Consider the following 27,341-nt stretch of genomic DNA (forward strand, 5'->3'; position numbering starts at 1 on the left):
AATGAGGAGCAAAATGAAGGCTTGCAGGCAGCTTGGAGCACCCACTTAAAGTTGTGAATTTAAAGCACAACCAGTGAGTGTAGTCCTGTGTTTTTCCACCTATGTATGGCTTTGCAGGAGCAGGTGGAAAGTGGGGGGGCCGCTGGTTTTTGCCATGGTTGGGGTTTTGCCAAGAAAACCAGGAAATGAGAGAACAACACGGGACGTTAAGGGTGTAATCAAAGGACTGGTTATTATGGCCGACCGGTATTTTTCTGAACGAATAAATTAATAATGAACTGCAGGGACAATGGCAACATGGTTGGTCACACCCAAGCTGTGAGGGTCTGGGAGCAGCGCCAGGCCCGTCAGTGCGCCCGGGAAGCCCGCCAAGGCCTGACTGCCAGGGCGGAAAAGGACCGAGCTGTGAGGCGGGCCGCAGGGGACGCGCTGCGACAGCGTTCTTGGGCCTCAGTATGGGCTCCACGTCCCTCGCCGCCGCCCGGGGCCTCACGGCGGCTCAGGCGCGGCCGGGTCCCTCACTACCGCAGAGCCACTACACCCGGCGAGCCTCAGAGCGTCCAAGTTTAAATCCCGCGAAGAGACCCCGAAACGAGAGCAGGGGTTGGCAGCTACCGGCAGCCAATGCCGAGGCCGGGCCCATGGGGCAGCCAATAGCACCCCAGGGGGCGGGGCCGTGGAGGCTCCTGCCCGGCCCCTCGAGGCGGCTGGGGGCGGCTGTTGGAGAGGGGCGGGCCGGGGAGCGCAGCCAATGGGAGAGCCGGGGCGGGGGGGCGCGGCCAATGGCGCGGGCCGGTTTGATTCAAAGCTGCATATAAAAGCGGACCTGCACGGCCGCGTCCTCACGAGCTTGGTCCGCTTAGAGTGCCGCCATGGCCGCGCGCTTGGATATCCTGGACGACCTGCCCGCCGCCTGCTTGTCGCCGTGCGGGCCGCCCAACCCCACCGAGCTGTACAGCGAGGCGCAGCGCCTGGCGCTGGAGGAGCTGGTAGCTCGTGGACCCGAAGCCTTCGCGGCCTTCCTGCGTCGCGAGCGCCTGGGCCACTTCCTAAACCCGGACGAGGTGCACGCCATCCTGCGCGCGGCCGAGCGGCCCGGCGAGGACGGCGCGGCGGCGGGCGCCGAGGAGACTTTCGGCTCGTCGCACGACTGCTCGTCGGGCACCTACTTCCCAGAGCAGTCGGACCAGGAGCCGCCGCTGCTCGAGCTCGGCTGGCCCGCCTTCTACCAGGGCGCCTACCGCGGCGCCACGCGCGTCGAGGCGCACTTCCAGCCCCGCGGCGCCGGCGCCGGCAGCCCCTACGGCTGCAAGGACGCGCTGCGACAGCAGCTCCGCTCCGCGCGCGAGGTGAGCGGTCCCGCCCCTCAAGTCCGCCGCGGCCCCGGGACGGACTGGAGAACCCTCCTCAAGAACGGGAAACTGAGGCTTGTTGGGCGCGAAGGCCGAGCCCCACGACCTCCTCTGCTCCCTGCCTTAAACATGGGCCGGGTGGTCCCGGGCCCCCCGATTTGCCCACTCTTGCGTGTGATGCCTCAGATCCTGGATCTCCCAGCCGCTCCCTGTGGTAGCGGATAATGGGAGGCGCCTGGGTCCCCACCATGCCAATTGTGCCGGGCAGCGGCGCCGCCCTCCCCAGCCGGTGCTCCTCTGCCCGGGCATCAGTGCCCAACATTAATATCTTCCGGGAAAGGGACCAAAAAAACTTAGAGTTCCAAATTTCAGTTTACACCATACCAGACCGCCAGTTTTCCTGGCTGTTGGTCAACATGGATCCCACTGTCAGCGGCTTCTTAAGAGAAGCATTACCTAAGAAGCGCATTACCGAGGGAAACGTTCCTGAAAGGTCCATTGTCCCCAGAAACAACTATGAGGCATTAGGAATCTGTTATTGATAGTCACCTCCACTTGCTTTATATTGCAGAAAGCAAATAAATTCAGGAGGGACAAGGTGGGCGCCCTGCTCTTTTTTCATCCGCAATACACTGAGGGGAAGTTGCTCCTGCGAGCGGATGGGGTGTGGGCTTTTCCATAGTCCGGGGGCTGCCCCACTTAGCGGTGGCCTCCTAAAATGCAGACACCCATTAGGTCGGTCTTACTATTCAGTGGGGCTTGGTCCTACTGTCTGACTCTTAGGGTGCAGTGGGACGTCTTGCCTGCCAGCCAGCTAGGATGAGGCTGCAGCGGGGTGCTGGGCACCAGGGATCAGGGAGGAAGAATGGAGCATTCAAGATGGACGGGGGAGGTGGGGTGGCAGCAGGCACCTTAATCCAGAGCCAGGGTCAGCTGCCAAGTTGCTTGCTGACTGGCACTGCCCAGCTCCCTGGCTATGCATTTGCCTGTGCCAGGGAAGTGACAGGTAAAGCCCAAGGCCATGGTATGTTGGGTAGGGCTGGTACCTGAGTGTGTCTGATGGGTTAGAGTAGCTGTGCAGCTTATCTTTGGTAATAGCCAAGTCTGGGAACTAGACTGAGTCTTACCTGTGCTGGTTGTTTTTTACCTGACTGGTGGAGTCAGAGATTGTAGTGATAGTGGATGCGATGAGCCAGTGTCAGCCCTGCGGTGATTCTTTGGATGGGTCAAGGGCCATTGAGGCAACAGACACTTTACTTGTTGGTGCAGTGAGACGATTAAAAAGCTGGAAAAAGGCAGGATTATGGGGTAGATATGCATTCCCAAAGCTTGCCTTTATAAAGAGAACTTGAGCACTTGGAACTTGAGAAGAGTATTGAATGGGTCCCCAGGGCAGAGAGATATGGATTAACCTAACCTCTGACCCAGCCGCAATTTTTGGTGGTAGTGAAAGGGCACAGAGGTGGGGGGGGGGGGAGGGAGGAGGGGGGTAGGAGGCTATTCTGCAACCCCATGTACCGGCCTTAGAAGGGGATAGAGGCTGGCACTCAGACTCTCCCTCCTCTTGTGGGCATTTTGTAATACACACCAGGACCTTGCCATGCCTGGATACAAGTCTTCTGCCCCATGACTTGCCTCTCTGCCCTGGCGCCCTAGTCCCACTATATTCTCAGCTTTCCAAGAGTCTGGAACCAGGATAATTTTAGCTGAGAAGGGTGGTGCATTACTTAGTTTGCCAGAGCTACTGTCACAGATATCATAAACTGTTTTTGGCTTAAACAACTGGAATTTATTAGCTCATGGCTTTGAGGCTAGAAGAAGTCCAAAATCAGGATATTGTAAGACTTTCATTCTCTCAAAATCTGTGGAGTTTTGGTGCTGGCTGCTGGCGGTCTTTGGGGTTCCTTTGCCTTCTGCCACATGACACTGTCCTGTCCTTTCTAAGTTTTGTGGCTTCTGGGTTCTTCATTAGGCCTCCAGCAATCCAGATGAAGGCCCACCCTGGTCACTTGGCCACACCTTAACTAAAAACAACATCTTCTAAAGGTCTGATTTAAGTGGGTTCTCCCCTTCAGGGATGTAAAGTAAGAATAAGAACATATGTTTTTTGGGGTTCATAATTCAGCCTAGCACAATTACCTTTAAATCCGGTGAATATGTTTCTGTGTATCTGCCATATGCCAAATTACTTGCTTATTCAGTACCTACTGCCCATCAGGTGCTGTGCCAGGGGCCGGGACATGATCCTTGCCTGAATTTAAGAGCCTGGCAGTGGGAAGCCATAAAGGAGGTGGCTACAGGCTCTCTGGAGGGAGAATGAAAGCAAGCCTCAGCAGTGGTGGTTGTCTGGGAGCTTCAGACCAGCACAGAGAAGTGTGTGCTCCCCACAGCTGGAGTAGAGTGCATGGGGGGCTTAGTGGTGGGAGGAGGCTGGAGGGGAAGAGTGGGCCTAGGTTGTCCAGGGCCTTGCATGGAGAGTTTGGTCTTGATTCTCTAAGTGATAGAGTCACTAAGATGTGGAGGGAGGAAAGGAGCATGATCGGGTTGGTGTTCATGGGTGGTAATTCTGGTGGGAGCATGGAGGAGTATGGGTTCGGGAGGGGTAGGACAGGTATCAGGGACAGTTGTAGTGTGGAGGCAACAGGAGTGTGCGAGAAGAGGGTCTGTGTTAAGGCAGCGACTGGGGTGAATTTTAGAGGGAGAGTTTTAGCGGGAATTGACAGGTCTTGGTGTTGGAATGGACTTGGTGGGGGAGTTGAAGTCAGAAGAGAAGGCAGACACAAGGGGAATAAGAATTGGAAGAACTGAGTTGTTTTTTCGTTTGTTTTTTCTTACGCTTGGATGTTCAGCAATGCTCTAAGTTGGAGATACAGGAAGGTGAATAGGCTGAAGGTAGTGGGTAGTGAGAGGAGTTGGATTTGAAACAAACTGAATTCAAGGGCCCAGAGACCATCTCTTTCATTGTTTAAAAGAAATAACAGCAACTTATCTTTCTTTGCTAGACACTGTTCTAAGTAATCCATAACCTGAGGTAGGTGCAATTCGTATCTCCATTTTACAGATGATGGAACTGAGGCAAAGGGAAGTTAAGTTGCCCCAAGGGAACAGCAAGGAAATGGAGGAACACAAGATTTGAACTGAGGCACAGAATCTCTTAACCCCTGTTCACCACTGTGCTCTGCTAAGAGCCTGGTGGAGATAAAGCGCCTCAAGGAGCATATCTGCAGAAGGACACAGGCTTATGGGTGGAGAGAGGTCATAGTTTATCTGATGGCTGGCCAAGGGCAGCCTGTTTGGGTAGAGGAATGTATTGTGCACGCAGGAGTGGTTGTGTCACTCTGGCCATCGCTTTTATGTCTGTGAGCTTCCTTGCTGTCAGAGGTGACCACAAGCAGTGCAGGTCCAGGCTTGTGGAATGAGCTGTGTCTGTGTTCCCATGGCCAGAGCACTTGATATATTGAGTTGAGTACTTCCAATGGATCAGTTTCCATGCTAAGCCCTTTGCTTGGGTTATCCGATTCAGCCCTCCCAACCCTAGGAAAAGGCTGCCGTTGAGAACCTACCAGACCCAGAGAGGCAGTTAGCATGGGGCAGAGCTGGGCTTGACCCCCAATCTGCCTTTCCTGTCCTGTCACACTGAGTAAGGTACAGTGTTGAAAAAATGAGACTTAATGTCCAGCGTGGCTTCTAATCACAAGCTGACTGCTTTATCTGGTGTTCATTGATGCCTTTTCGAAGGTGGAGGAAGTACTGACTGCTTTGGACTTTTTGAGAGAGGGTGTGTTTGCTTCCTCAGGAATTTTTAAGCAAATTTGGAACTATGCAGGTTTTTTCCTTACACACTGACCACTCATCTATCTGTTGATGACTCCCTACAGTTCTTTTTCTCTTTTGCTGGGTGAATCAGTATTTGACCCGGCTGTGCCTCTGTGGAGACCTTACCCGGAAAGGTCTTGTTGGGTGTTGTGCTTCTGATGTGACTGTCCGGCCATTCCTGGCAAAGCACACCTCCACCTCAGCCATCCTTACCAGCTGCCTGCTCCCTAAGTGCTTTTGCTGGGACCTCACCTTGGGGCTCCTTCTGATGGCAGGAGCTCAAGTTGAAGGGATTCTTGCGTTAATCAAGAGGCGTGTCTGGAGGCCTGGCAGCTGCGGAATCTCTGGAGGCCCCAGCTGTGTATATGGATCTGTCCGATTTAAGGTTCCTGAGGTTGCTCAACTCTCCGCTGAGTTACAGCAGAACCTGTGCTGTGTGACCAGTTCCTATTCCTGAATGGCAGTGGCCTCCTACTGGCCCTGTTTACATTTTGGACTGGATAGTTCTTTGTCCTGGGGGAACTATCCCTGGGCATTGTAGGATTTGGAAAGGCAACTCTTCCCACCGTTCCCCACTCATGTAATCTCTAGACATTGCCAGGTGTCCCCAGGGGTACAAAATCACCTAGAGGGTCTCACAAACATTTAATTACAGGATGTTGCCCACTAGACTGAAGTGTGGCTGTTAATCTCTTCCTTGCAGTTTGCTGTGTCAGGTTAAGGATTTTGGACTCTTTAGCCATTTCATTTCTTTATTCTTTTTACCGAGCACCTATCAGACAGTTAGAAGCTGCAGGATTGTTCTCTGAATTCCTTTATGACTGTAGGGTAAATTCTTCCGGGGGTGGGGGGCGGGGGAAGCAGGTATAATGGCTTCTAAAAAATCCTGATGTAAATTATCTTTTTCTTGAGGGGAATTTGGTAATATCCATCAACACTTCAGTCATATTTATCCTTTGGCTTAGGAAGTTTACTTTGAATCTGTCCCAAAGGTATATTGACAATAATAGACATATGCAATAGGCAGTTTGTTGCAGCACTAATTATAATAGCAAATGGCTGGAAACAGCCCAAATTCTCATCAGTAGAGGATTAGTGATTAAGCAATGGAGTACTCTGCAGCTCTGAAAAGGAATGAGGACTTGTTCTATATTCTATTGATTAGAACTGCCCAGACTAATGCAGCAACCAATAGCCACATAGGATTATTTAATATGTGGTAACTAAAACTAAAGAAAATAAAAGATTCTTTTCCTTAGTTCCACTCACCACATTTCATTTCTTCAATTGTCACATAAGGCTAGTGGGTATCGTATAGGACAGTGCTGTTAGGGAGCATTTCCTTCATCCCGTATTAATAGCACTAGTCTGCAACAATGTATATGGTATGCTACTTTTTATCTAAAGTGGGGGAGATGAACATGTGTGTGTAACATATTTGTATTAATGTCACTAAAACTATTATCTTAATGAGGAAGGAGGGGACAAGGATGGAATCTAGGCTTCTCTGAATGTATTTTGTTTTATAGATTGGATTTTGGAAACAGACAAATATTTTACACAATTTTGGAGTAAAAATATATAAAAATGATAATCTCCTCCTAAACCTCTTGGTGCTTTTCCCTCTCTTTTGAGAGACTAGGCAGCTGTGTACTTCATGTTTGAACAGTACAGAAGAAATGCATTTGTATGTGGTCAGTCCTTGCAAAGGCCAACAAATTGGCTAGCCCTTCCCCACCCACTTCCCACCCACTTCCCCCAGCCTCCTGCCTTCCAGAAAGGCTCTGCACAGCTCTCCTTGGGCGATGCTTAGCCAGCATCTCAATCTGATGCTTAAGTTGTTAATTTTTTTTTTTAAGATTTATTTATTTATTTCTCTCCCTTCCCCGCCCCACCCCAGTTGTCTGCTCTCTGTGTCTATTTGCTGCGTCTTCTTTGTCCGCTTCTGTTATTGTCAGCGGCACGGGAATCTGTGTTTCTTTTTGTTGCGTCATCTTGTTGTGTCAGCTCTCTGTGTGTGCAGCACCATTCCTGGGCAGGCTGCACTTTCTTTCGCGCTGGGCGGCTCTTCTTACAGGGCACACTCCTTGCGCGTGGGGCTCCCCTATGTGGGGGACACCCCTGCGTGGCACAGCACTCCTTGCGCGCATCAGCACTGCTCATGGGCCAGCTGCACACGGGTCAAGGAGGCCCGGGGTTTGAACCGCGGACCTCCCATGTGGTAGATGGATGCCCTAACCACTGGGCCAAGTCTGCCGTCTGTTGTTAATTTTTTAACAGCTTCATGAATCTAGGGAAACAATGTGCATATACAAATTTAGGTTTTACTGTGGAAATTTATATTTTTGTTTGTGAACCCTGAAGAAGATCTAGCTATCAAGATAGTTATTAAAAGATTTTAAATAAAATCCTAAGGAGATAGTTTTGTTCTGTTAAAAATATATAAAAATGAGGAGAAAATGTACCTTCTGCCTTTTAGGCAGATGGTCTCCAGAAGAGCAGGTCGTAAGAGAACAAGGGAAGTGAAGGAAATCGAGTCCAGATGCCGTGTGGTCAGCATGGGAAATTTAGCAGGACAGGCTGTCCTTGACCACGGACATGTTGATACCTCTTTGATTGTATGCAAACCTTTGGTAGAATTCCAAGCATGTTGCACACTTGTCCTTGCTTTATGACTACAGGTGGGAGGGAGGGAAATTGAGACCCAGTGATTGGCAGCAACTTCCTGCTTCACACAGGGGAATGAGGACTATGATGACTGACGCCAAGTGGCCTCTTTGAGGGCTTCACATGTGTCTGATCAGAGCCCAGACCCACCCAGGCCATTGAGCGTGCATGAATCACAGACTCTTCAGACCTGGAAGGGGCCTTGTTTTTGCAGACGAGGACTGAGGCTCAGATAGAATGACTTGCCCAGGCATAGTGGTGGAGATGGGACAAAGAGTATTAGTAGCTGCCATTTGAGAACTTTGTATATGCCAGGATCTGTCAAGTGGTTACATGGACTGTCTCATTGACCAAACCACCAAACACACAGAGATAGTCTTATCTGCATGTCATAGGAGCCAACAGAACTTAAGTAACTTGCTAGAGGTTATATGATGATTGAAAGTATAGGGAGCAGGATTCGCATGCAGGTCTAATTCTACAACCTGTTTACTTAACATGTGTGCTCCCCAAGGGTTCCTGATTTACTCCCATTCTGAATTAGTCAACAATACTGCCAGTAGAGAGAGGGTAACCTGGCATCCTGGGGAGTTCCAAGTTTCCTTGATGTCTGCCTTGGGATTATTAGTTTTTAAATTTTATTTTTAAGGAAGCTTTAAATTCCATAAATGATACATCAAAATTATAGTGGGTTTCCCAATTACCCCACCCCTTCCCCCACCCACACTCTTCCCCATTAACAACGTCTTTCATTAGTGTGGTCCATTTATTACAATCGATGAACACATATTGAAGCATTGCTACTAACCATGGCCAATAGTTCACATTATAATTTATACTTTGTACCACACATTTTTATAGGTTTTGACAAAATGTATAATGGCCTGTATCCATCATTGCAGTCATTTCCAATGATGTCATTCAGAACAATTCCAATGTCCCCCAAATGTCCCATGCTACACCTATTCTTCCCTCTCCCTTCCCTCAGAACCTCTGGTGACCACTGTCTTTATGTCAATGTTACAAGATCTTCCATAGCTAGAATAATAATGTCTATTTTAATACACAGTTGCATTCCCCCCTTTTGTTAGTTCATTCCTCAGTCTGGAGGATTTGGGGATGGTGACGCCTGCTCTGTTTCTGAATGAGAGGGGCCTTAAAGCCCGTGGGACGGATGGGTGAAACTGTCTTGCTTGCAGTTGTAGATACTCTCTTTTTTGGGGGGAGGGGGGATGGGCAGTATCTATCGTCATCCTTTTGTTAGTTATCCTGGGTGAGTCTGATAAACTGGAGAGAAGGTCCATTGCCACACTGCTGAGATTCAGGGCTCAACCTGCATGTGAACAGAAGGAAGATTTAAGTCTCTGGTATAAATACTTAAAGAGTACAGTGCTAATTATAGGTTCAAATAAAAGGGGAAGAAGAGCCTTATATAGGGAGGTTATAAATATAACTTTGTTACTTTGGGAAACATGTATTCTCAGGTAAGGTGCACTGATAGGGTGCCAAATTCCTGAGATTGTCTGGCCTGCCTATAGGGTCTAGATGTCTCTAGAGCCCTCAGGAGCATCGCTGTTTGAGGCACTGTTTACTGTGGCAGTCAATGGAATCCTGCTGAGATGTGCATCAGCGTAACCTCTGGAATGACCTCCCAACTCATATTTCATGCTATTAGTAATTGGCCTCTAAGGAGGACCTGACCCCATGTACCTTACGGGACACTGCTGATCCTTTCAGGATTTGTTGCAAGCTTTCAGTCATGTGAAGACTGGGCAGTAGACTTGTTTGGAATAATATTTAGACCAGTACTTTTCTTACAGGTGGCTCTGGTTGAAATTCCAACCTTTGTATTTGCTTAGGTGTGTCACCTTCGACCAGTTATCTTTTGTCTCCATGCTTTAGTTTCCTCACATGAAAACTGAAGTTAACAGTTAATAGGATTATTTTTTTTAAGGAAGTACCAGAGATTGAACCCAGGACCCCTACATGGGAAAGGAGGCGCTCAACCACTGAGCTATGTCTGCTCCCCAGTGGGAGTTGATTTTTTTGTTTGCTTTGTTTTTAGGAGATACCATTTGTACCTCTAGATGACTCTTTAGGACATTCGCAAAAGAAGGCAAATGGACAAGATTTCATTTCCACGTGAGAAGCAGTGTAAATAGGGTCCTTGATGGCTCAAAGGCTGAGATACCAGTGGCCTTTATTCTTCAGTTCTCTGGACCACCAGTCCCTTGGTTCAAATCAGCAAAGGTCAGGGTGACAGAGGGGTAAAGCTTGGGGTTTTGTTCCCTGAGATAATGACTTGGGACTTGACAGGAGTTGTTGCCACAGATGTGGCTGGAGAAGTGTGGGAACAGGATGGGGTACTGGGCAGCAGGCCACCCAGCCAGGCTTCTGACCAGCTGGACATTTTCCTCCTTAGATATTATCTTTTGACTGAATGACAGGGAGTTGCACATGAGCATTGACCCCGGGTGACCCAGTGGTCACTTGCATACCTTTCTAGCCCTGAATAAAATGGATACCACCTTTCTGTTGGCTCTCCTTTGTCCATCCCATGTCATGCCTCCAGAAGCAGGAGCAATGGCTGATGGCTCTACCATCGTTCGAGTCTGGGTGTTCTTCTAGGGCCTCGCAGTCTATAGTAAATAAACATTTCGTAGATGTGTCCAGCCTTGGCAAAGCAGGCACTAGGCTGGTTAGTGAATGCGTCTCAGCCTCAGGGCTTGGTTGCCTGGGGGCTGGGGTCTTGAGGGACGCAAGTTGCCCAGGTCATGCAGGTAGTAAGTGCCCAGGCTTTTTTGCCTTTTAACCACTGTTATATGACTCAAATGGATGGGATAGATATTGCTCTTCAAATAAGACCTATAAGAACTCATCAGAGAGGGGGATTGTGGGAAGATGACAGAGTAGGAAGCTTCAGGAATCATCCCTCCATCAGAACAACTGTTAAACAGGCAGGAACTGTCTGAATCAATTCTTCTGAAACCCTGGATTCCAGTAAACACTGTGCTGCATTCAAGCAAGTGGGGGAGGAGGAGGCTGGTAAATTTCAGTAAATACCACTAAATTGCTCTGTCTGCATGGTGGTTACTGGCACCCATCCCCTACTCTTATGGCAGGTGGCAGTGAGGTCTGGCCCCTGGCATAGCTTGCTGGCCATAGAGAGTGACATAAAATCGACTTCCCAAACATTTGAAGGATGCACTGCTTTCAATTGGCTATTTCAGATTCCTGGGGGCTCAGCCCTGAGGGCAGCCACTATTCCTGCTGGCCTTGGTCAAAGGCAGTGGAAGGGACTTTAAAGTGCTACACTTCTGCTTTCCACAGGTACCAGGTTGGAAGGTCCCTGCTGGTTGCTGACATGGGACCTTGTCTTCATGCATTCCTTGACCCCCTAGAAGTCCCTCAGTTAAAATGGCTTGCCCATAGTTTAAAAAAAAAATGCTACACTTAGAGCTGTGGAGGATGGTTGAAGGGCTGCACTGGCTGTGCTCAAGCCAAGACAAGAAAGCACTGCTTTGGAGAACTGTGGAGGAAGTTCCTGGCGTGCTTCCTGGTTCCTCCCCAGGACAGTTTGGAGCCAGCACGGTGCTTCTTTTGTGGGTCCCTGGCCTTGTTCCAGCTGGGGAAGACTGTAGTGGGAAATTCCTTTATAGTGTGCTCCCGCTCCCAAATTTCCCTCTAGGCAAAAGCAGCCTGAGTCAAGGAAAGCAGTGTAAGAAACAATTGAGGCAGGTGGGCTGGGGCAGAGGAATAGCCTGTAGAGGGAGAATGTCTGTTCCCTGGGAAGTAGAGGAAGCATTCAAACTCCTAACGCCATTAGCAAGCATAAACCCAGGACAAGACGTAGGCTGAGAAAAGACAAGGAGAACCCTGCACGTGCATTCACCTTGGGCTGATCTTCTTCATAGGAGGGCTGAACTCTGATGGAAAGCATTAAGTTAATGCAAAAGCCAGTTTGTAAAAATGGTGAAAGGTATGTTTTGCTTACGTTAGCTCCTGACACTCAAGGAAATTTCTGTCAATCACTACTAGCTGGTTACAAACTCAAGAAACAGACATCTTAGGAAATAAATCCCAGAGTTAACATTTTAAAATATTAAAATGCACAGTGTTCAACAAAAGATCATAAGACAAAGAAACAGAAAATGATGGCCTATCCAAAAGAGGGTAAAATTCCAGAAAACATCAGAGAAGAACAGATTGTGAACATACTGAACAAAAATTTTAAAACAATGACTTCAGTATGCTCATGGGGATAAGGAAAATACAGAGAATGAACTTAAGGATACCAGGAAGACAATAAACAGCATGAGAATCTCAATAAAGACACAGAAATTTTAAAAAGGAACCAAACAGAACTACTGGAGTTTAAGACTGCAATAATTAAATTGAAAAATTTCCAGGAGGAATTTCCCCAACAGTAAATTGCAGCTGGCAGAAGAAAGAAAGAATCGGCAAATTCAAAGATGAAACAATTGAAATGAGTCAGACTGAGAAGCAGAAAGAGAAAATTATGAAAGGTGAAAATTGCCTAAGAGATCTCTGGGACACCTCAGGCCTTTCAATATATGCATTATAGGTGCCCCAGAAGAAGAAGAAAAGTACAGAAGGAATATTCAAAGAAATAGTAATAGAAAACTTACCAAATGTAGCAGAAGATATGAATATGCATATCTCAGAATCTCAGAGAACACCAAACAGGACAAACTTGACGAAAAATATGCCCTGTCACATACTGATCAAACCATCTAATGATAAGGACAAGAGAATTCTGAAAGCTGCAAGAGAAAAGCAATGTGTTATGTACAAAGGATTCCCAATTAGATTAATTGGGAACTAATTAATTCTGATGAGCCAATTTCTCATCAGAAACCATGGAGGCAAGAAAGCAGTGGGTTGAAATACTTGAAGTGCTGAAACAAAACAATTACCAACCAAGAATTTTATATCTGATGAGACTTTGTTTCAAAAATGAGGGGGAGATTAAGACATCCTCATAAACAGAGCTGAGGGAGTTCATTACCACTAGACTTGCCCTACAAGCAATGCTAGAGGGAATTCTTCAGACTGAAAGGAAAGGACACTAGACATTGGTTCAAAATAGCATAAAGAAATAAAGACCTCTGATAAAGGTAACCGTTTGGGTAACTATGAATGCAAATACTATTGTACTGTATTTTTTGATACGTAACTCTACTTCTTACTCCCTACAGGTGCGAAAATGCAAATGCATAAAAAGTAATAATCTATGGTTTTGGACATAAATTGTGCAAAGATAAAATTAAAAAGTACAAAAAAGGTCGGGGGAAGGAGGGGTATAAGAACAATGTACGTGTATGCTATTGGAGTTAAATTGATATCGAGTATGATTCCTATATATTTTGGATTTTAAATTTTAACCCCATGGTAACCACTAGGATAATATATGTAAACTACATCCAGATAGAAATAAGAAGGGACTCAATATGGTACAATATAAAAAATCAAATAAATATGAAAGTAGGCATTAACAGAAGAATTGAGGAACAAAAAAGGTATAAGACTTATAAGGACTAGATAGCAAAATGGCAGAAAAAAGTCCTGTATTATCATTAGTGACTTTACGTGTAAATGGATTAAACTCTCCAGTCAAAAGACATATTGACAGAATGGATAAAAAAAAGTGGCCCAGCTATATGCTATTTACATAAATTTAAAGATGTAAGTAGATTGAAAATGAAAGGATGGAGAAAAATATATACCATGTAAGTAGTAAGCAAAAGAGAGCTGGAGTAGCTATACTAATATCAGATAAAATAGACTTTAAGTCAAAAAATGTTACAAGGGGAAAAGACGGTCATTATATACCAATAAGGGGGTCAATGCAACAAGAAGATGTAACAGTTACAAATATATATGCATCTAACAGCAGAGCCCCCAAATATATGAAACAAATACTGACAGATTTGAAAGGAGACATGGACAGTTGTACATTAATAGTAGGAGACTTTGATATACTACTTTCAGTAACAGATGGAACATGTGGACAAAAGACCAATAAGGAAATACCAGACTTGAACAATTCTCTAAACCACCTAGACCTAAAAGACTTATATGGAATACTTTACCCAGCAACAACAGAATACACATTCTTCTTGAGTGCCCATTAATCATTCTCCAGGGTAGACCATGTGATAGGTCACAAAACGAGTCTCAATAAATTAAAAAATATTGAAATCATATAATGTATCTTCTCTGATCACAGTGGAATGAAGCTAGAAACCAATAAAAGAGGGAGAAATATGTGAAAGTTAAACAATATACTCTTAAACAACCAGTGGGTTAAGGAGAAAATTAAAAGGGAAATTAGGCAATACCTTGGGGTGAATGGAAGTGAAAATATAACATACCAAAACTTATGAGATGCAACAAAGGCAGTGCTGAGAGGGAAATTTATAGCTCTAAATGCTTACATTACTTAGAAGAAAGATTTCAAATCAGAACCCTAACCTCAAAACTGGAAGAACTAGAAAACAGAGCAAACTAAAAGTGAGCAGAAGCAAGAAATTAACAAAAGATTAGAGCAGAAATAAATGAAACAGAATAAAAAACAATAGGGAGAATCAACAAAACCAAAAATTAGTTCCATGAAAAGATCAATAAAATTGACAAACCTCTAGCTAGACTGGCAAAGAAAAAAGAGAGAGGACACAACTAAAATTCTCAATGAAAAGGGGAACAGTACTGACCCCACTGAAGTAAAAAGAACTATAAAAGAATACTATGAACAACTGTATGACAGCAAGTTAGATAACCTAGATGAAACAGACATTTCTAGAAACAAAAATTACCTACGCTGACTCATGAAGAAGTAGAAAATCTCAGCAAATCAATAATTAATAAAGAGATTGAATTGGTAACAACAACAACAACAAACCTCCCACCAAAGAAAAGCCCAGCACCAGATGGCTTCACAGGGGAATTTTACCAAACATTCCAATTCTGCTCAGACTCTTTTAAAAAAAATTGAAGAGGGGATAACAGTCCCTAATTCATTCTATGAGGCCAACATCACCCTTATACCAAACCCAGATAAAAATACAAGAAAAGAAAATTTCAGACCAATATCTTATGAATATAGATGCAAAATTCCTTAACAAAATATTAGCAAACCAAATCCAACAGCACATTAAAAGAATTATACATCATAATCAAGTGGGATTTGTCCCAGATATGCAAGTGTGGTTCAACATAAGAAAACTAATTTACGTAATATACCACATTAACAGAATAAAGGAGAAAAACTACATGATTATCTCGCAGATTTGACAAAATCCAGCACTTTTTAATAAAAAGACTTTTTGAAAACTAGGAATAGAAGAAAACTTCCTCAACATCATTAAGGGTATATATGAAAACCCCATGCTAACATCATACTTAATAGTAGACTGAAAGCTTTCCCTTTAAGATCAGGAACAAGACAAGGATGCCCACTGTCAACACTGCTATTCAACAGTGTACTGGAAGTTCTAACCAGAGCAATTAGGAAAGAAAAAGGCATCCAAATTGGAAAGGAGGACGTAGAACTTTAATTATTTGCAGATGACATGATCTTATATACAGGAAATCCTGAAAAATCCACTAGAAATCTAGAGCTAATAAATGACTTCAGCAAAGTAGCAGGGGTACAAGATCAACACCCCAAAATCAGTAGTTTTTCTATACACTGGTAATGAACCAGCTGAAGAAGTCAAGAAAAAAATTCCATTTTCAATAAAAGAATCAAGTATCTAGGAATAAATCTAACCAAGGATGTAAAGGACTTGTATGCAGAAAACTACAAAACATTGCTAAAAGATGTGTAAAGAAGATCTAAATAAATTGAAGGACAGTTCATGTTCATGGGTTGGAAAACTAAGTATTGTTAAGATGTTACATTTACCTAAAGCAATTACCATTAAAAATTCCAACAATCTTCTATGCAGAAATTGAAAAGCCAATCATAAGATTTATATGGAAGGATAAGGGGTTCCCAATAGCCAAAGCCATCTTGAAAAAGAAGAATGAAGTTGGAGGACTCACATATCCCAATGTTAAAACTTATTACAGGAAGTGGCTGTGGTTCAATCAGATGAGCTCCCATCTGCCATACGGGAGGCCCTCAGTTCGTGTCCCAGGCCTCCTTGTGAAGGCAGGCTGGCCTACATGCTGCGGAGTGCCGCCCGGACCGCAGGTGCTCCAGAGAGCTGATTCAGCAAAGGTGATGCAACAAAAGAAGGGAGACAAGCAAGAACACAAAAGAGCCTGCAGCAAATGGACACAGAGAGCAGACAGCAAGGAAGCTGCAAGGGGGGAAGGGAAAATAAATATAGACACAGAAGAATGTAGAACACAGAGCAAATAGCACGCAAAAAAATTCACAAGGGGGGAATTAAAAAAAACAAAAACGAAACATATTACAAAGCCCTAGTAAGCAAAACAGCATGTTACTGGCACACAGACAGACATAGAGACCAATGGAATAAAGTTCAGAAATGAATCCTCACATTTATGACCAACTGATTTATAACAAGGGAGCAAAGACTACTTAATTGGGGAAGAATTATCTCTTCTACAAACAGTGCTGGGAGAATTGAATCTCCATTTACAAAAGACTGAAAGTGGACCCCTACCTCACACCATATTAAAAACTCAGAATGAATCAAAGACCTAAAGAGAAGAACCAGAACTATAAAACTCCTAGAAGAAAACATAGGGAAGCATCTCCAAGACCTTGTGTTAGCCAATGGTTTTTTAGACTACACCCAAAGCACAAGCAGAAGAAAAAATCGATGTTTGTTCCCATTAAAAAAAAAATTTATGTGTCAACGGACTTTATCATGAAAGTAATATGACAACCTACGCAGTAGGAGAAAATATTTGGAAAACCATGTATCTGATATTATTTGGAAAACTTTTGGAAACCACATATCCATATATATTATCTAGAATATATACAGAAATGCTTTATCTCAACAACAAAAAGACAACCCAATTAAAAAATGGGCTAAAGACTTCAGTAGAGGGAAGTGGATTTGTCTCAATGGATGGAGCATCTGCCTATGACATGGGAGGTCTAGGGTTCGAACACAGGGCCTCCTGGCCTGTGTGGTGGGCTGGCCCACGTGCAATGCTGATGTGCGCAAGGAATGCCCTGCCACGCAGGGTTGTCCCCCATGTAGGGGAGCCCCACATGCGGGGGGTGCGCCCCATAGGGAGAGCCATCCTGTGTGAAGAAGGGTACAGCCTGCCCAGAAGTGGCGCCGCACACACGGAGAGCTGACGCAGCAAGATGATGCAACAAGGAGAGACACAGATTCCCGGTGCCACTGGCAAGAGTATAAGCGGACATAGAACAATGCGCAGCGAATGGACGCAGAGAGCAGACAGCTGGGTGGGGGAAGGAAAAAAAAAAAGACTTCAGTAGACATTTCTCCAAAGAATCTATTACGAATAGCCAAAAGAAAATGAAAAGATGCTCAACATAATTAGCTATTAGGGAAATGCAACTCAGAACCACAATGAGATACTATTCCTCATCCACTAGAATGGCTACTATTTTAAAAAATGGGAAAATTACAAGTGTTGGAGACGATATGGAGAAACAGGAACACCATTCATTGTTAGTGGCAATGTAAAATGGTGCAGCTGTAGTGGAAGACAGTTTCTTATAAAATTAGATATAGAATTACCTTATGACCTGACAATCCCATTTCTAGGTATATGCTGAGGAGAATTGAAAGCAGGGTCTCAAATAGGTATTTGCACACCAATATTTATGGCAGCTTTATTCACAATTACCAAAAGATGGAAGTAATCCATGTGTCCATCAACTGATGATAAGCGCAGTATGGTATATATGAGTTTCCTTATTCTAATTGTTTCATATCATTGAGCTCATACAATGTTTCACCTTTTAAGTCTAGCTTATTTCATGATGTCTTCATGTTGTTGCATGTATCAGAAGTTCATTCCTTTTTAGAGCTGAAAAATATGCCAATGGGCGTATATTCAGGGAGTGGTTTCTTTAGTTAATATCCTCAATTTCTGACTCAGTGTGTAGGTACTTGTTTCTAACCCTGGATGTTTTGACACCCCATAACCCTGCCAGAAGTTAGCTGAGGGCCAGGATTTTAAACCTATGAAGGGTGTGATTAGAGGCTTTGTGGCTGGAGCGGCTTCTCTAGCAAGAAAAGTTGGAAGCTGATGGATGTCTCCCTGTGTTGCACTGTCTGGACAGCTCAAAGTCGGGACTGGTAAAGTGAGTGAATGAATAGATACTTAAGGGATCTTTTGTACCTTGCACTTTATGTAACATAGTCATTTAGTTCTAACTACAGACCTACTTTGCAGCTAAGCAAACAGACATTTGAAACAGCTACAACGTGCCCAAAGACTCATGAGTAAAATAACAGCTCTTAACTGACTATAGTCACATGCTGGGTATGGAAAATCAGTTAGGAGCTATGAACAGAGACATTGTTGGAGAGAAGAAAGGATAGTCTGAGCTAAAGGTCAGAATCCTCAGGAAATATTTCCATGTTTCTACTACTGGCTCACTCTGTAGACCAAAGAACAACGAGACCATCTTTAAAGAGGACAGGCCATTCAGTTGGATCCTGTCCTGCAGATGGCAGTAAGCCTTGACTAGTGGAGGGAGAAGGTTACAACGCTGTGGTGTGCAGAACTAGAGAAGCGGACAAGGGAGCATGCAGTCACCAGCCTTGATCTGTTTCAATCCAGGAGTTGGGGGTGGGTGGGTTGGCCCTTTCTAAATCATAATAAAAAATCAGAGATTGTTAATCAAAAATCAAAGACAGCATAACAATCAGAACAGGCCCAGAGAGAATCTAAGACTTCTTTACTTGTTTTAAAGATGTAGAAAACTGAAGCTGGAGAAGGAAAGCAATATGCCTAAGATGGTGGCATGTTAGCCACAGAACCTAGACAGTTTGCTGATCTGAATCAAGCCTGTAAGACAGGTTTTAGTGAAGGAAGAGAAGTTGAATGAAATGGGCTCATAGGGTAGTGAGGTAGTGGATTCATCTATCTATATCTATATATTTTTGTTTTTTAAAGAAGCTTTAGATTACATACCATATATCTCACTTCTTCTCCCTAATCTATATTTTTGAGAAATTCATGAATGTGGAGAAGGAGAGTGGCTGGAAGGCAGTTGGGAGGGCCATCTAGACCAAGTCAAGATTTGTAGGATATGGTGAAGGTGGAAAAGAGTCCATGGTGAGGGGAAAACTGATATAGTAGGAGGAAGGAGGATGGAAGGAAGGATAATTGCAGGATGGGGATCCTCTCCCAGCTCTGAGTTGAGGTCCAGAGTCTGGAAAATAAGTCCTTACTGAAGGCGGTGCTCTGTGAACTAACAGTTTGCTTTTCCCTCTGGCTCTCCCTGTAGGTGATTGCAGTGGTAATGGATGTTTTCACAGACATCGACATCTTCAGAGACCTGCAGGAAATGTGTAGGAAACAGAGAGTTGCTGTGTATATCCTTCTAGACCAGGCTTTGCTCCCTCAATTTTTGGATATGTGCATGGATTTGAAAGTTCAACCTGAACAGGAAAAGGTTTGTGTTACAGTGTTTTCAGTTTCACCACAATCAACAAACATTATTGAGTATCTGTGATCTACAAGGCGATCAGTCATGGTATCCTCATTTACAGGTGAGGGAGCTGAGGCCTTGGGCAGTCATTTGCCCGTAGTCTCAGAAAAGGATCTACAGAGTCAGGATTCAAAACCTTGGCCTCTCCCCCATGCCGTGATGCCTCCTAACAAAGAGCATGAACTGGCTTTACTCATATGCCTAGAGTCTGCTTTGGAAGCCTCAATTTTAATCCTAGCCACCACCATTTAGTGAGCTACTACTCTGCCCTTGGCACTGTCCTGTGCTCTTGACACATGTTATGTAAACTTTTTTTTTTTCACCCTTCCCCCCCACCCCAGTTGTCTGTTCTCTGTGTCTATTTGCTGTGTCTTCTTTGTCTGTTTCTGTTGTTGTCAGTGGCATGGGAATCTGTGTTTCTTTTTGTTGTGTCATCTTCTTGTGTCAGCTCTCTGTGTGCGGCACCATTCCTGGGCAGGCTGTACTTTCTTTTGCGCTGGGCAGCTCTCCTTATGGGGTGTACTCCTTGTGTGTGGGGCTTCCCTATGTGAGGGACACCCTGCATGGCATGGCACTCCTTGCGCGCATCAGCACTGCGCATGGGCATCCACACTGGTCAAGGAGGCCTGGGGTTTGAACTGCAGACCTCCCATGTGGTAGACGGACGCCCTAACCACTGGGCCAAGTCCGCCGCCCAATGTTATGTAACTTAATCCTCACGCTGCCCTATCAGGTAAGTGGTATTAGTCCTGCTTTTCAGATTGGGAAATGGCAACTCAGAAAGCCAAAGTGTCTATACCTGGAAAGTGGTGAGATCTGGTCTACTGCCTGCTCCTGTGTCAAAATCACTATCACATGCTGTTTCTCGTTTCTCATTATTATAAATTTAGACTTTTTATACCCTTTAACAAGGATATAACCAAATTAACCAGTTTAACTTGTGAGCTTTGGAACTTCATTCATTCATTACTCACATATTACGAGCCATCTACTATGAGCTAGACACTGTTTTAGGTACTGGAGCTAATAAACATAATAAACAAAGAATTTGAGCTGTGACCCTTTAGGTTACTGCACAGGGGACACAAATTAAACTTCTTGTTATTACCAATTTGGTTTACAAAATTTAGGCTATTTAACTTAGCCTGTAGGATCCCTGTTGGATATTTCCTCTGATGAGGAAACCTAGGTTTGGGTTTAATTTGAGTAGTTACTAAACTGTCACTAATGCCATAAAGTAAATTCGTGATAGAGCTAGAACTGGAGTTCAGAGACAGAACTAAAGGAGCCCACCATGTAACGCCACAGGGCAATTTTCAAAAGGGGTTCAGTGGATTCAAGGAAAATGTAGGTCAGGCATGAGAAAGCATCATCTAACCAAATGTCAGCCCACGACTGCTTTCATCAAGAGCCAGGTGGAGAAACTGAGGGTGTGAAGTTCAGTTTCAAGGTGCTCTTTCTGTAATTAAGGCTGCTGTGTTAGTGGCACAGAAATCACAAGGTATCTCTGGCCACAACTTTGATCAAAATGATGGGCTGAAATTCTACTGGGCAGAACTCTGGGATATTTACTGACTCACTTGTCACTCTGGGTTGCTGCCTTCATGGGCATCCAGATCCTCTGTGGGCCAGGGTGAAAGGAGTCTGTGCCTCTGGCCTCACAGATTTTTTTAAGTCTTAATTCCTTCTTTCTCCCCTGGCTGATTCTCTTGCCCATCATGTCCATGATGGCGTATCTGGGCCCTCACTGAGTGGTGGCTGGTGTCCCGTATGCCCTGGCTCTGCAGCCGGCTCGAATGCTGGTTGTCCAGTCTGCAGGAACTCTGTCACGTATTCATACACGGCACTCAAAGGCACTTTGTGCTTTGGCCGTAATCACAGAGGCCTGCACAACATGTAGTTACATGGCAAAGGGAAAGACACTCAAACCCACAGCTAAATCTACCTATAGTGCTATTTCTATGCTTGTTACTGTATGTTGATTCTAGGAATCATTTCCTCCTCCAGGAAGCCTCACCCTGCCAGCTCTGTGCTTGCCTCTATGAAATTTCCTAGTTATAAATATGATTTTTTACTTTCATTTTGAAATAATTTAAGATTGAAAGGAAAATAACAAACATAGTAAGAAATTCCTGTATATTCTTCACCCAAATTCTCCGAATGTCAATATCTTACAAACCTCAGGACAAATATCAAAATCAAGAAATTAACTTTGACGTAAAACTGTTATCTAATCTACATATGTTATAAAAGTCACCAGTCATCCCACTAATGCCCCTTTTCTGATCTAAGGTTTAATCCAGGGCCTTACCTTGCATCTGCTGTCAGGTCTCCTTAGTTTTTTTAAACCTGGGATTGTTCCTTCATCTTTCTTTGTCTTTTAGGGTTTTGACACATTTGAAGAATACCAGCTAGTTTTCTGTTGAATTTAAGTTTGTCTAATGTTATGCAGTTTCAGTTTGGTAAGAATTCCACTGTAGTGATGTTAAGTCTTGCCATAGATTTTTTGTTTTCTATTTTTTCATTTTTAACCTTTTATTTTAAAATAATGATAGCTTCACAGGAAGCTGCAAAGATAGTAGAGAGAGATCCATGTAGCCCTCACCCAGCTTGCCTCAATGGCACATCTTATGTAACTTATAGTATACTGGCAAAACCAGGAAATTGACATTGGTACACTGTGTGTAGCGTTCTCTGCCATTTGTCACATGTGTAGATCCCTGTACCCACCACCACAAAGATCACCATCATGTCCACTCCTCCACTGCCTCCTCTCTCCACCATCCTCAACCCCTAACAACCACTAATTGGTTTTCCATCTCTATACTGTTTTCATTTAGACAGTGTTATACAAATGGAATCATATAGTATGTGACCTTTTGAGATTGGCTTTTTTTCACTCAGCAAGTGTCCTGAAGATACATCCAAGGTGTTGCGTGTCTCAACAGTTTGTTTCTTTTTATTGCTGAGTATTCTGTGGTATTGATGTACCAGTTTAACATTCACCCAGTGAAGAACATTTGAATAGTTTCCAGGTTTGTGCTATTACAAACAAAGGTGCTGTAAATGTCTGTGGAAAGGTTTGTGTGGGGACGTGGATTTTCATTTCTCTGGATGATGTTCTGCCTTGCTGTAAATTTTTTTTTTTTTAGGAGTTACTGGGCATTGAACCCAACACCTCGTACATGGGAAGCAAGTGCTCAACCACTGAGCTACATCCATTCCCCAATGACAGTTTTGTTTGTTTGTTTGTTTGTTTTTAGGAGGTACGGGGGAATGAACCTGGGACCTTATACATGGGAAGCAGGCATTCAACCACTTGAGCTACATCCACTCCCCTGATGTAGATTTTTTTTTTTTTTCTGTAGATTTTTAATCATCCAGTTACTTTTCTGTCTCCTGGTTTTTGAAGGCAAGAAGCATGCATGCCTTATGTTATTGGTCCAGGGCCTGGCACATAGAAGGGGCTCTCTATGCTTGTGGAATAGATGAGAGAGTCAAACAAAAAATCTTACGCATTTAATTTGAATGTGTAAGAGTTCTAGAGATAAAGCTATCAGTCTGCTCCAAAGAATGCAGATAGTCTTAGTATTTTGCATGTCTTTGTATCTATATTTAAACGTGTCATTTTAAATGCATAATTACACACACATATACATTGTGTAATCCCAGTGTACTACCATTGTACCATTTTGTCAAACACATCTTTGTAGGAAATGTGACAATGTTGCATGAGCCACAGGTGATCTGAGCCACTCTGCCTCAGGAACCTTGGGTTAAAAAGGCTTATCTTATGTTTCTATTCTCCATACCCATTTCAGTGGGGGTAGGTGAAGATAACTATTGAGTAAAGGAGTAGAAGAACTATCAACTTAGCTTCTTCAAGTCTTTGTTAAAGTGTTACTTATTATTAGCATGTTTCTGTGGTGATTTTGTTTCCTACATCTTGTTTCAAATTCATTTCTTGGATTCTTTTGTCTAATATTACAAAAAGGCGAATCTTTTTTAGAGCACATATACATGTTTTCACATATAAATGTGTTTGAGTGCCTGCTTCCTATACATGAGGTCCTGGGTTTGATTCCTTGTACCTCCTAAAAACAAAAAAAAAATGTATGAAAAAACTAACTCTCATTGGTGAGCAGTTGTAGCTCAGTGGTTGAGCACCTGTTTCCCATGTACAAGGTCCTGGGTTCAATCCTTGGTATCTCCTTAAAAAAAGTAAGAAAAAAACATGAGAAGTGGTCTAATGTAAACGTATCACAGGGAGTAAATGGACTTGAGTTTCATCATCTGGCTACTCTACCGTGTGTGTTGTTACTGAGTAGTGATTAAACCACACATCTCTGATAAGTTTGTCTGTTTGGGAATTGTAAACTCAACCCTTTTGTCTTAATCATTTTCTCACTGATCAGTGTCTCTAGATTGTTAATTTTTTATGTTTCTGCCATTCCTCCACCAACAGCTGATGACAGTTAGGACAATTACGGGAAATATCTACTATGCAAGATCAGGAACTAAAATTGTTGGGAAGGTTCATGAAAAGTTCACATTGATTGATGGCATTCGAGTGGCAACAGGCTCTTACAGGTAAGTTTCTAACCCATCCTTTGCTTCTTAACTTAAACTCTTGAGAAAAAAGCATGTTATGTAGAAGTGAAAGCTTCTTTTCTCCTCTCAATGAGAGCCTTAATTTCTGAATATTCTTGTATGTCTTTGTGTGTGTGAGTTGATCAATCAAAGCATCCTTCTGTAGGAGGTAGTCAGGTGATACACAAAACTAAAGTTCCGGCCAAAAAAATAAGAAAGAAAAAGAACATGAAACAAAAACTAAAGTACAGAGATTGCAACTTGCCTTCAGACCACAGCGTGAGCAAGTCCTAAATTCTAGGTCTGCCAGTAGATTGAATTGGTGTCAAAAATTTCAAGAATTAAGATTTTAACCCCACTTAGAGGTCAGGGCAGTTGCAGACACCACCCAACACAATATCAGAAGAACACAAGCGTTTTTTAAATCAAAGCAAGCCTGGGATGCCCCTACCCACATCTGGGCTATTGCTTCCTTTGGAGCTGGGTTCGTGGTCCTCTTAGGGAATGAGAGGCTGGGTTGGGGGATATAGAGAAAGGCAGATGTATGACTACCTAGTGGCAAAGAGGATCAGACAAAGATATTCCCCTGGCCTACAATCTGGTCATGTTTTAAAATCAGTGCTGAAGGAAGAGCAGAAGCTGTCACCTTTACACTTAAATCCTGAACCTTGCTTCAAGCCTTGACATTTAGCACATTAGTCTAGAAAACATTGATCCATGTTTCTGACCCCTCCTTTAAAGTCTCACTTTGGCAACGGCATCTTAAAGTAGAACGCAGGGAAGGAACTTGAATAGAGGGTGGAGATAATAAGTGGTTAACATGAATCCTAATCTTCAGAGGTTCAGATGTGCCATTTTTACTTACGTGGCTTCAATGATAGTGTGTTTTGCCACCTCTACATTAGCTTGTCTGATGGTATGCATGAGGTGTGTCTGTAGAGTTTAAAAAATACCCGCATTTTTGAAGAAACACACATACCTGAGTCGTAATTGTGTATCAGCCCTGGGTAAAGATGGGGATGCAAAGATTGTGAAAGATGAAATGCTAACATCAAGAAACTCTTGATATCTTTCTTTTCAAACAATATCAACATTGCTCAGAATAAAATTCACATTCTTTCTTGACACTTGCTTTCATTAGACGTTTAAAAATAATAGGAGGAAACTAGATTTTGGTCCAAAGTAGGATTTATCTATGTTAATCAAATTTAGCTCTGAATGTTTTGGCAGTTCTACAATTTAACGACATAATAACTGCCCTCTTTGAATGAAGATATGCCACTATTGATGATGATGATGCTGTTAGCTCCCATTCGTTGCAGATCTTTTATCATCCAGTACTGGATAGGTGCTTTTTTAGTTTCTCATTGAGAGTTTTCAAAAGAATATTTGTAGGTAGATATGAATATTCTAAATGGTAGGTATTATATCACCAAAGTTGTGGCTCTTATGTAGCAAGATACTAGGATTTTATTATTCAGAGTGATAATCAGTAAACTAAAATTGCTTAACCTTACCAGCTTCTGTTTGTTTTTTAATCCTTAAGTTTTACATGGACGGATGGCAAATTAAATAGCAGTAACTTGGTAATTCTGTCTGGCCAAGTGGTTGAACACTTTGATTTGGAATTCCGAATCCTGTATGCACAGTCAAAGCCCATCAGCTCCAAACTCCTGTCCAGCTTCCGGATCAGTGGCAAGTTTGATCATCTACTTGACCAAAAACCACTATCTAGGGATCTCACATTGGGCAACCTGTTGAGGCTGCGGCTGGCCAGACTCTCAAGTACTCCCAAGAAGACTGACCTGGAGTCAGAGGTGGGAACAGAGGGCAAGGCAGAGACTGAGTACCACGACTCCGAGGCTGCCTGCATCAGTGAGGAAGAAGAGTACCTACATAATCATGAGGACAAGCGAGAAGGCCCAGAGGTAACTGATGTTGCCACTCAAACAGAGCCAGGAGAAGAGATGCTAACAGTGGGTGTAAGTGAAGTGGGAACACAAACCAGTCTCACCACAGAGTGCATTGGGACCCAAACTGCAGTTGCCACCAGGGGAGCAAGCTCTCAAACTGTGATTTGGTCCAAGTCGACTACTACCCAGACTGATGATGAGAATATTCTCTTTTCTCAGGAAACCCATTCTAAAGAAGGGTCACCAGTATCAAAAATGTCTGTATCACGATCTTCCAGTTTGAAGTCCTCCTCTTCTTTGTCTTCCCAAGGCTCTGTGGCAAGCTCCATTGGCTCCCAGACTTCCATCCGAACTGACTTCCTCTATCCTGGGTATTCGACATATGTGAACACCCCCCACTTAGATCTGTGCTTAAGAGACTCATTTAGAAACTTGAATAAAGAGAGGCAGCTTCACATTGCTGGTATCAGGTCCCGGCTCAACCACATGCTGGCTATGGTCTCAAGGAAAACATTGCTGCCTGAAAACTACCTTGGCTTTAATTCTGGAAATTTTACCAGAGCATCAGTTAATTTGCTTGTTGTGAGAAATATAGCACTTCACCCTTCTCATCAGTGACTGCTCGTTGTCAGAGACTACTGGTTTCAGCCTGTCTTACAGTAGTCACTATTCAAGCTTTCCATTTAAAGTGTCCCTGATTGCCCTCTTTTCACCTCTAAAGTCACCCTGCTTTCTTTGAATTCTATACAAACTGTATATTACTTTACATGCTTTTATCTTACCTTATTTTTGTCATGCATAAATCAGGTGTTGGTTTTATTGTTTAAACACTCTGGGTACAGTGGTACAGCTTTTTGCACAAGTTTAACATTGATATCTCAAAAGGAGAATGTTTAGGTGCTCTAAGGTTAATTCAGATAAGAAAGAAAATAGATTTTGTATTTTTCTTGATTTGTGTATTCTGTTTTAGAAGTTTGAATCACAAAACTGTTCGTGTCTTTAGAATATGTGTTAACACTAAATAAATACTTGTATAAACAACTTTTGTTTGGTGATTGCTTGAGGATTTTTTGTGCTCTCTGGCACCTCTCTCTTTAACATTAAGTATGTCAAGAGTAAACACACCTCATAGATATTTGTGCAGTTTTTTGTGGTGTTGGAGTGGGGAAGAAGTAGGTGTCAAATCATCAGAGGGAAAATATCCACTTAAAAGTGAGAAGACAGAAAGCCAGTATTCAGGGGCATGCCTTCCTTAGTAATATGAATAATTGTTACTATCACTACAGTTTAAGTGGAGAAAACTTACCAGAAATAGCAGGCCTTTACATGTGCTCTGGGCTTTCTTTTTTCAAAGAAAAAGCC

At 43.5% G+C, this 27,341-nt stretch overlaps 1 protein-coding gene across 1 annotated transcript; it reads left to right on the forward strand.

Moving 5' to 3' along the window:
- The first annotated feature begins 841 nt into the window (after positions 1 to 841).
- FAM83D (family with sequence similarity 83 member D) lies at positions 842 to 27,020 on the forward strand. The gene is made up of 4 exons (XM_004482269.4): positions 842 to 1,349; positions 19,273 to 19,440; positions 23,942 to 24,066; positions 25,613 to 27,020. The coding sequence occupies exons 1-4, from the start codon at positions 873 to 875 to the stop codon at positions 26,595 to 26,597; spliced, it is 1,755 nt and encodes a 584-aa protein (XP_004482326.2). The 5' UTR covers positions 842 to 872; the 3' UTR covers positions 26,598 to 27,020.
- Positions 27,021 to 27,341: the final 321 nt, after the last annotated feature.

The sequence above is a fragment of the Dasypus novemcinctus genome, chromosome 24 (assembly GCF_030445035.2).
Source record: "Dasypus novemcinctus isolate mDasNov1 chromosome 24, mDasNov1.1.hap2, whole genome shotgun sequence".
NCBI classification, from domain to species: Eukaryota; Metazoa; Chordata; class Mammalia; order Cingulata; family Dasypodidae; genus Dasypus; species Dasypus novemcinctus.

Coding starts and splice junctions, on each gene's coding strand:
- FAM83D (XM_004482269.4), top strand. CDS start 873: ATGGCCGCGCGCTTGGATATCCTGGACGACCTGCCCGCCGCCTGCTTG. Junction 1,350..19,272: donor AGCTCCGCTCCGCGCGCGAG/GTGAGCGGTCCC, acceptor CTCTCCCTGTAG/GTGATTGCAGTGGTAATGGA. Junction 19,441..23,941: donor TTCAACCTGAACAGGAAAAG/GTTTGTGTTACA, acceptor CTCCACCAACAG/CTGATGACAGTTAGGACAAT.